Source organism: Coenobita brevimanus, chromosome 22 (assembly GCF_032717465.1).
Source record: "Coenobita brevimanus isolate Jiangsu-jjx chromosome 22, ASM3271746v2, whole genome shotgun sequence".
NCBI classification, from domain to species: domain Eukaryota; kingdom Metazoa; phylum Arthropoda; class Malacostraca; order Decapoda; family Coenobitidae; genus Coenobita; species Coenobita brevimanus.
The window spans coordinates 44,669,020-44,678,816 of record NC_136975.1 but is presented as its reverse complement, the minus strand read 5'-3'; the positions used below and the strand labels follow the sequence as shown (position 1 = coordinate 44,678,816).

Below are 9,797 nucleotides of genomic sequence, written 5' to 3'. Positions count from 1 at the left end.
CAATCCTCCGGGACTCTACCTTCCTCCCGGGCCAATCTGCACATCCTCCACATCCATTCTACTACTATCTCTCCCCCATGCTTCAGCATTTCACCACACACTCCATCAATTCCTGGGGCTTTCCCCGATTTAACTTTCTTCATTGCTTCCACAACTTCTATCCCACTGATTTCTTCCTGTCTTCTCACCTCCCTCCTTCTCCCAGCCATTCCCCAGCCACTTATACTCGCATTACTTCCATCCAGGCTAGTAATTCGGGATTCTCGCACTATGAATGTTTGCACTGCAGGCCTTGACTGTATTCCTATGTGCGTTTTGATGTCTAAATAAGGCAGAATGACCAGAAAACACTGCCAAAATTAGGAGGGGTACTGTACATTCAGTAGTGTATAGGTAGGGTGATTTTTGGTTTTCAATGTTTTTTTTGCATTGTTTTCTTGGTGTTTAATATTATTTTGGATACTCTTATGTGTGTTTTGATGTCTAAATACAGCAGAATGATTGGAAAATACTGCCAAAATTAGGAGGGGTGCTGTACAAAAAGAAATGTATAGCTAGGGTGTTTTTTGATTTTCAATGTTTTTTTTTTTTTTTTTTTTGCAAGGTTTTCTTGGTGTTTAAAAGTATTTTAGATATTCTTAATGTGTGTTTTGATGTCTCAATATGGCAGAATGCCAAAATTAGGAGGGGTACTGTACAAAAAGTAGTGTATTGGCTAACTAGGGTGTTTTATGGTTTTCTGTGTTTTTTTTTTTTTTTGCATGGTTTTCTTGGTGTTAAAAATTATTTTCAATAGTCCTATGTGTGTTTTGATGTCTAAATATGCCTGAATGACCAGAAAACACTGTCAAAGTAAGCAGAGTTCCTGTACAAACAGGTTAGGTATAGGTTGGAAGTTGGGTATAGGTAAGGGTCTGGGTATAGTAGGAGGGATAGTGTTCATTATCTGGACATTGCTACTACATGGACATGACTTTCACTCTATTATGTCAAATAATTGAGGAACTACTATAATGCACTTACCAAAGCCATCTATTGTATATATCTACAGCCAGATGCCACAGTCCCACATGGGATGGCCATTTGAGCTACTGTAGTGGTTTTACAGGAAGGGACACTAACCCTCCGCCAACGCACTTCCTGACACATAGAGGACATGTGTGGGTTGGTTATACGATTACCACCCAGCAATATAAATGCTTACAGGTAACCAGTAGGCTTGTCACTCAATGTAATGCCACCTGAAAAGGAAATTAAAATCAAGTATGACAGCTGATATCTCAGCATTATTAATTTCTTTACTATAAGAATAATTCATCTCTAAACAGAATTTAATCTACTTGCAAAACCAAAATATTTCTGGTAAAAAAATATTACTTAACCTCGGTCATGTACCGTACTAGGAAAGTAAACAACTATCAGCACTGATTTAAAAATTGTGTTTTGGTAAATCTTCCATTTAACAAAACACAGTTTATAAATCAGTGGAGATACAGTAAGTTAGTTGTTTATTTTTCTATTACATGGCTGAGGTAAACTAACATTTTTTTTTAGGTATCATTCTGGTTTTCACCACATGATTTAATTCTGTTTGTGATGAATTCTTATAGTGAAGAAGCTAATAATGCAGAGATATTAGCTATCATACTTAATTTTAATAAACAGAGAAGACCCTAGATTTCAGTGCAAACTAGGCACATGACAAAGCATTCAACTTAAATGCTGGTTGGAGATCAGAGATAATCAGATAATGTACAGGAGCTGCAGCAAACCAAGGAACTGTTACCAAAGCTACTGGCAATGAAAATAATGTAATTTACTTGAAAAACAGAAAATAATTCTCACCAGGAAGAATGGGCATGATGTCCTGCTCTCATCACAAATTAAATGTATAGGATTGTGTAACTGCAGCAAAACCAACGGTAACGTGCAGTAAGATATGCAACAACCTCCTCGTGGATCCAACATCACTGTTTGTACGGGCCAGGCACCAGAACGTGGATTTTGACAGGTGAATTTAAAGGTCCCGCGACCAGTGTGTTTGGCAGAGGCGCCTCTTCTCCTCATATACATCGCTGTCTTTTAAATTAAATCACGCTTTAATAATTCATCTTCCGACAGAATTATAAGTAATATAAATATTTTATTTCCTGCATGAATATACGAATAATGGGTTTATATTTATTTGCTGGTCTTAGAGTCTACTTGTGAGCAGAGACAATGATAATAGACATTGCTGGAACGCAACTCATATGATCATTACCATGGCAGAGGAGCGAACCCCACTCATCAGTGGTGGACAAAATGTGCTTGGCCAGACGGGTTATGGAGGACAAACCTCACCTGGAACACAAGGTAACTATCATGACATAACGATACATCAAATAATATTTTTACTATGGTGATTTTATAACTGTGAACTAGTCATGAGTCGTCCGGGATGTGTTGGTTGACACAACCTCATCTCCGTTTGTTAACTTGTCTACGTAGCTTGACAGGCATCAAACAGAGTATTTATTCATTTTTTCCCACTTGGTACACCTTATGTATACCAAGAGATAAGTAGGATGTGGATGAAGTGGGTGAGTGGATAACGAGTGGGGGGTTTTGTTATTGGCACAGTGATATGACAAGCGAGTGTTAGTGAATTATCACCACCACAACACAGTGATAGTGGCACTGGGGTCACTTGAGGTTAACCTACACCACATTCACTGCACGGCACTATCATGCCTGACACTGCATAAGCATAGGACAACCATGTATCTCTCAGTATTGTCTTATTTGTGTTTCCTTTGTTCATGATGATATTTGTACAGTTGATCTGTACCATATATATATATATATATATATATATATTGTAATAGGCTAGCTTCCCACAGTATAGATATCAGTGTTCAAACTTAAGTATTTATGTTGTTAACCCGTTAACTGTGGCATTAGGATTCGTGTTCGATCACCCCATGCACAAAAAAACGGGATTTTTTTTTTTTTTTCCACAAAATAATTTTTGCTCTTATAGGCTAAATGAATGAGTGCATGGAAAAGAACAGGAAAAGCAAATATGAGTTCACTATTTGCCATAGTTTGGCCGTGGTACAGTATTTATGGACATTTGGGTGAAAAATGTAGTGCGCCCTTTAAAAAAAAAAAGAAAAAAAAGAGCTTGATCATATGATGTACATAGCAGTCGCATGCTATTCTTCATATGATGTACGTAGCAGCTGTTGGGTTAAATAATACCTGTAATATTGTTGTTGGACAGTACAATGATCCGTTCTGACTGAGTAGTAATGTAATAGTACAACCTATAGTATTGCTTAGTGCTGGCACATCTTAGCATCAAGAACAATAAATGAGATATTAACAGTAATACAACAAAATATGCAAATGAAAATTTCATAATGAGAAATGAGAAAAAGTGGACAAAATATTTAATATCCAGATCAGTGACACCCAATTTCCACATTTTGTATTGGAATGAGGTGTTGACAGAATCCTTTGTTATTTTTTATAGACTCTGGTAAGCATATATACAGGGCTTTTTTTAAATGGTGTATGAAAATATTTGTAAATAGGGGGTTCCATTATTGTATGTAATACTGCACATATCCTATATTTTACGGATTATAAAGTGATTTAATTTAATGCCAAGTGCAGTTTACTAACGTGTATAATTTTTTAATGGATTTTAAGGAGATATATGATACAAATGATTTAAGACATGGGACAGGACGAGCTTGACTCATTCATATAAAGATACAATTACTGTAGGTGGTCTCCCTACGTGTCAAGTGGGTTGGTGGAGGGTTAGTGCCCCTCCCTGTAAAACAAATAACTCAGAGTCAAATGGCCACCCCGTACAGGATTATGGCGTCTGGCAATGGATAGATAGAAGAACACACACACGCTGTATATATGTTCCTCTTTGCCATGAATTACAGAGTAAATGGTAGCAAAATTCCTAGTAAGGGTTCCATTGCTTTGTGTTAAGTCATTTTGCCATTATTCCCCAAATTTCCAATTGCATGGATAAAGCTTTGATGCTTAGAACACATCACTGACCTGTAAGGAGAGTTGCCTGTGATATCAGCTTATGGCAAAACTCTCATCGTGAAGGGGTGAAAAGAGGCTCAGCTGTCATTGATTTGTATGATATTGTAAGTACTTAGGTACAGTACCTAGAAAGTGACAGTGAATGCAAGAAAAGTGTATTACCAGTACTTTATATCTTGGCCACAGCTGATTGTTATTGGATCATCCTTTGCCTGCACCAGGTATGTGGCCCTTGTTCTGCTTGTACATCTTGCCAATTCATTTTGCATATTTAACCTTGCAGTCCAGCTGCTGTTCATGTGGACAAGACCCTTTACAGTCTAGTTGATAAAAAGGTGCAGGAGAACCATCAGAGCTTTAAAAAGTATGGCCTTAAGTATCATTCAAAGGATTGTAGTTCTATATGCTGTTGGAGACTTTGTAATGCCTCTTCATCAGCCATTTATTTTGCACATCAAACCTAAATGACCTTGTCAATCACTAATGAAAGTCATGCTGGTGTTGGCTGTACTGTACTTCTTATAGGCAGAGATTTTGTAATGTCTCTCCCTCAGTCATTTATTTTGCATATCAGACATTTGTGACTCTTGGTGAAAATAAATTTGGTATTAAATAGACAGAAATAGCATTCAAGACGTAAATAAAGTGTAAGAATGAAAATAAACCACTAAAGGAAAGCACAACAAAGTTTCCTGTGTGGTCTTAAAATGTGACAAAATTGTAATCTCCAAATATATTCATGATCCCAGCTACAGGGGGAACTGAAGGTACCCTGGTCTCCCCTGTGGGTCCTGATGAGCTGCCACCACCCTACACCCCTTCCTCTTCAGGGGTGCCCATGGTCACTTGCCGAGTGTGCCAGGCTATGATTGACATCTCGGGCAAAGTGGAACAACATGTTGTCAAATGCAACCAGTGCAACGAAGCAACAGTAAGCTGTATTATGGTTCGTCCATCACAGCTTGTTGAAGATTTTTGTCCATTTCCATCTTTTTTTCCTTAGTTCAACAGCAAGACAGTACTATGGCTCATTATCCTTTCCATGATTTTTCAGTGACTACCCCGGTATTCAGGTGTTAATATCGTGTTCCAGCTTGGCATTTAAGATGGAGAGAAGGCAGTTGTACGTGAAGCTAAAGCAGAGAGAGGATAGTTGCAATAAATTGTAGCTAGAATCATAAAGCATCAACATGGCCAAGTTTTCTTTCATTGGAGTCTGTACTTGAGGGGTCCGTAAAGTCTGCTGGTCAGTGGGAAACTGGATCATTAGCATTAAATACAAATTTATTTGATTAACTAACTCAAACGGCCACCCCTTACAGGATTATGGCATCTACAGGTAGTTAGTTTTATTACTACTTCTGACTCCACCCATTTAGAGTAGTGTCTACTTATTCATTATACACGTTACAGCCAATCAAGAATGCACCCCCTGGCAAGAAGTATGTCCGGTGTCCATGCAACTGTCTGCTTATCTGTAAGAGCTCCTCACAGCGGATAGCTTGCCCACGACCCAACTGCAAGAGGATCATCAACTTATCCCCATCTCCAGCCAACCCATCTTTGCCTAATGTCCCAGGAATGTGTCGAGTCACCTGTGCTCACTGCCATGATACTTTTATTGTGAGTCATTATGCATAGGCTTTGGACTTTGCAGTACTGTTTATAGCTGTCACAAACTAATTGTGTTTTATTAAGACACTTAAGCTATTTGAGAATGATCAATTTTGACATACAATAATTGTGTACAGTGTTGTGTCCATCATTGTACAGTGTTATCAAAATTGTCACTTTCATTTTCTTTTTGCAGTTCAACACCCTTAACAATGCTCTTGCAAGATGCCCACATTGTAGAAAAGTGTAAGTAAAATATTAAGAATTTAATGTTAGTGAAGTTACGGAAGTTACTTAAATACAGTATAACAATCAAGTGCTGTAGTTAGTTGACAGTTTGTCAATGATATATTGCAAGAGAGAGATTTGACTTATAAAAAGTTGTGTCTGATAATAGGAATTCTGTAGTTTTCGTGTATCACTGATAATGTGTCTTTACAGGTCATCAGTTGGTCCTGAGTTTGCGAGGTGCCGAGGGATAGTATTTGTGGTGTTTGCTCTCCTCTTCCTAGGTATTGGGATTACCATCACCATCACCACTCGGTCCTATACTGCCACCTACCCTGGCATCTATGTAGCATATTTTGGTGAGTATCATGTAATAATATTTTCATAAGCTAAAGTTATGGGATTAAGTAGACATTTCTCTGCCACATCATCAATATTCTCCCCATTTTCTGTTATGTAGCCCAGCGACAAAAGAAGAAAGCAGCAGTAGTAGTAGTGGTACCAGTTGTGAGCAATATCCAGTCATTTACTTTCCATTCGGTGGTCATAAATCCTTTCTCAAAAATTCAAAAATGAAGAAACTCTCTAATGTATTAAAAATGCAATACATTATGTTAGATACACTTCTGGAACTTTGGCAGCTAATCATTTTCCATGAAATCATGATGTTTGAGTTTGGCAGAGTTACTAAGATAGAAGACCTTGGGCCTTCATTTATAAATAATTATGGACCTTGTTGCCAGTGCATCATAAACAGTGATGGTAGAATTTGAATTACCCTTCCCAAGTGAAGAGTTAAAGTCCAGCAGTAGATTAATCGTTAATTGCTCTTATATCAGTATTTTAAGATTCTGTAGGAGGTGACTAATAGCAGAATAAGCTCAAAGGTTTAAGAAATACAGAAATCAATACCTGTTGCCTGACACTTGGTCCTAGTTCATTTAGGGAGGCCGCAATGATCATGGCTGGAATCCCCAAAGCCAGTTTGCTCAAGTTTCTCTGTGTAAAGTACGATACTTTATTTGAGAATTTCGTGAAGGTACTATAGTACTTCACTCACTGATACCTTGCCTCCCACCTGGAAACACCTCTTTGTGTAGGGGAAAACTACAGTAACAAGGATTGGTGTGTAAAATTGAAATGAAATTCCCCACATTACCGTGTAGAAACTACCTGTCTGTTATATGAGTATCTGGTCCATACTTTATCATTTCTTCCTGAAAGAACAACAAATTGTTACTTTTATTAACCCTTTTACTCATTAATATGAGTAGTTATTGAGATGGTTTGGCCATGTGGAGAGGATGGAGAATGAGAGACTGATGAGGAGAGAGTATGTGAGTGAGGTGGAGGGGGAGGCCAAGGATGAGATGGAGGGATGGAGTGGAGAGGTATATGAGAGAGGCGGGTGTGAGTTGGGAACAGGGCAGTGAAATGGCAGGGGACAGGGTGACGTGGAGACGATTTGTTTGTGGCCACCCTGTATGGGATTAAAGCGTCTGGCAATAGATACATAGATATTCCAGTTCTCTTCTGCATCCTATTACAGTAATTGGAATGGTATGAATATGCTTTCTGCAGTCTGCTTTATGTGGAAAGAACCAGTCAGAATTATTGGGTAAACAGATTACCAGTTTTATATTTACTTTATTGAAGTAATATAGACATTACTTATGTAATTTTGTTTTCTACCTTTCAGTGGCCTTCCTCATTGCTTTAGTACTTTTCTACCGAACAGTCTATTACTGCTCCATGAAGATCAGTCTCATCGAAGGACCATTATAAACTCAGATTGAAAGTCCCTTGGATATTTGTTCAACACTTTCCTTTTTGTTTTACATTCAAGATAGCCGATGAAGATTGATAACCCCTTAAAAGATATATTTTATGAGAATTTAACTGGAATTTATCTTCACCTGGCTGTCACCATTATTAAGATACAGGTAATTGGCCAATTTGGTATATACTGTGTTTCTTGCATTAATGTATGTTGGCTAAAGTCAGTATTAATGAATATGTTTAATGCTATAGTACTGCGCTGTACTTCACTTATATTACAGACTATGTGGTATATCTGTGGTATATCCAAGTATTACACTCTATCTTAATTACATGGTTTTTGGTATAGCTCCATAGTCTTCAACTCTTTTATTCCTATGAACATGCTGTCAAACATTTTGAAACAAAGGGTATTTATACTGTACAGAGGCAAGTATTGAAGGTGTGTTTCATATTGAAAGTGCACGATGCTCCTTAATATGCCTGCTGATGATTCTTTCTTTACTATTTACTACTACAGTAGAAGTTGACTGGATTGTTTTAGCCCATCCATATTAAATTAGTTTTGTCATCAGAAGGTATTACCAGCTTTAAAGCACTAGGAATTTCAAAACATTACTGATTAGTATCATATTGTTCATCATAAATATACAGTAAGTACAGAAATAATTATGACCATGTATATCTATATAAATATATATATATATATTGCTTTGTAATTGTCTGTTGTGTATATTAAGGAGACATAATCCTAATGTTCAGGTGAACAGTTTTAAGTATCAAGGACTTTCTGGTGTCCTGATGAATGATGTTATCATTAAAAATAGGATCTTAAAGTCACTGTAGCTAAGTTTAGAAACCTGTGATAAGCCAATTATCTTAGAAAACTGTCTTCTACATACTGTAATTTTTTAAACCTATCTACTGTATCACTGAATTATTATTTTTTAAATTCAAAGTGACAATTCAGTTCACTGTGTAGCTGAACTTCAGGTTGCATATTTGTGCTCAGTCATTTACTTGACATATATAAAAGAACTAGCTTTCATTTACCTGTGTAGCAGTCTGTGCAGCTTTTAATAGACTTTCTTAGATGTGCCCGTCCTTTCATACTGTCATGTTAACGGTACACACTATCCTGTGGTAACTCAAAATTACCGTACTTGTTTTGAATTATGACAGAAAGGACTCTGTATATTAAAGTGTCTTGTTAGTTTATGTTAGGAGTAAAGAGACTTACCAACAAAACATTAAAACAGACTAGCAAGGCTAAGGCTCGGACTGCAAATACATGCAAACGCTCACCATACTCTTGATAAAAGTGTATGTAAAATTTGCAATGTTATAAACATGTATTATCATTTATTATAGATTTATGTATACAGGTATATGCCTGTGTATATACTGTGGTTTTGTTTTGATATATATTTCATATTTGGATGTTATCCAGTTTGGCCCATAAATTGGTGTAAGTGGTAGCCCTAGCATGGTGATATGACCAGTGGTTGAGATTAATAGGATTAGGTATCATCAGGTGACTTGTGGTGAGTCTGGGTCTGGTATGCTGCCCTCTATAGTAAAAAATTTGTTAATATAATTCCAGATATACTAAACTTTTTGAATTCTTCATAAAGTATATTAAATATTAGTGAAAACTAGGTAGGTATGAATGAGAGGACATCCTTATGAGTGCTGAGTAGCACATGATGTGGAGATCAGATTACCAAGGCCACCTTACACTCCCCCTAGGGCAGCCAGTCCAGCCAGCCACTGCAAGGGATTTTGACCCTTCTGTAACAGTTGTATAGTTTTTTCAAGGTTAAAATAAAATGACATTTTTGAAATATAAGTTTGACAAGCCATTAATTAATTCTCAAAATTTTGGCATTATCAAATCACAGAAATTTAAGTACTAAAATTTCTTGCTTACAGAGCACTAGACATTCCTCCTGTATATAAATTAACTAAAATGTAGCAGTACAACTGTAAGTCATATATGCTGTACCCAGAAATGTTAGTGTTTATTAAGTGTATTTTAGTTGTTACCATAGTGACTATAAATAAAGTGAATTACTTATAATCTAACAATAAAACTTTTATCCACTCAAGATATTGAATTT

The 9,797-nt window shown here is 36.8% G+C and overlaps 1 protein-coding gene across 1 annotated transcript; it reads left to right on the top strand.

Annotated features, from left to right (window-relative positions):
* Window positions 1-2,252: 2,252 nt before the first annotated feature.
* LOC145392403 (type 2 phosphatidylinositol 4,5-bisphosphate 4-phosphatase) lies at window positions 2,253-9,741 on the top strand. The gene is made up of 6 exons (XM_080266812.1): window positions 2,253-2,355; window positions 4,806-4,987; window positions 5,470-5,679; window positions 5,867-5,916; window positions 6,112-6,257; window positions 7,598-9,741. The coding sequence occupies exons 1-6, from the start codon at window positions 2,253-2,255 to the stop codon at window positions 7,681-7,683; spliced, it is 777 nt and encodes a 258-aa protein (XP_080122938.1). The 3' UTR covers window positions 7,684-9,741.
* The last annotated feature ends 56 nt before the right edge of the window (window positions 9,742-9,797 follow it).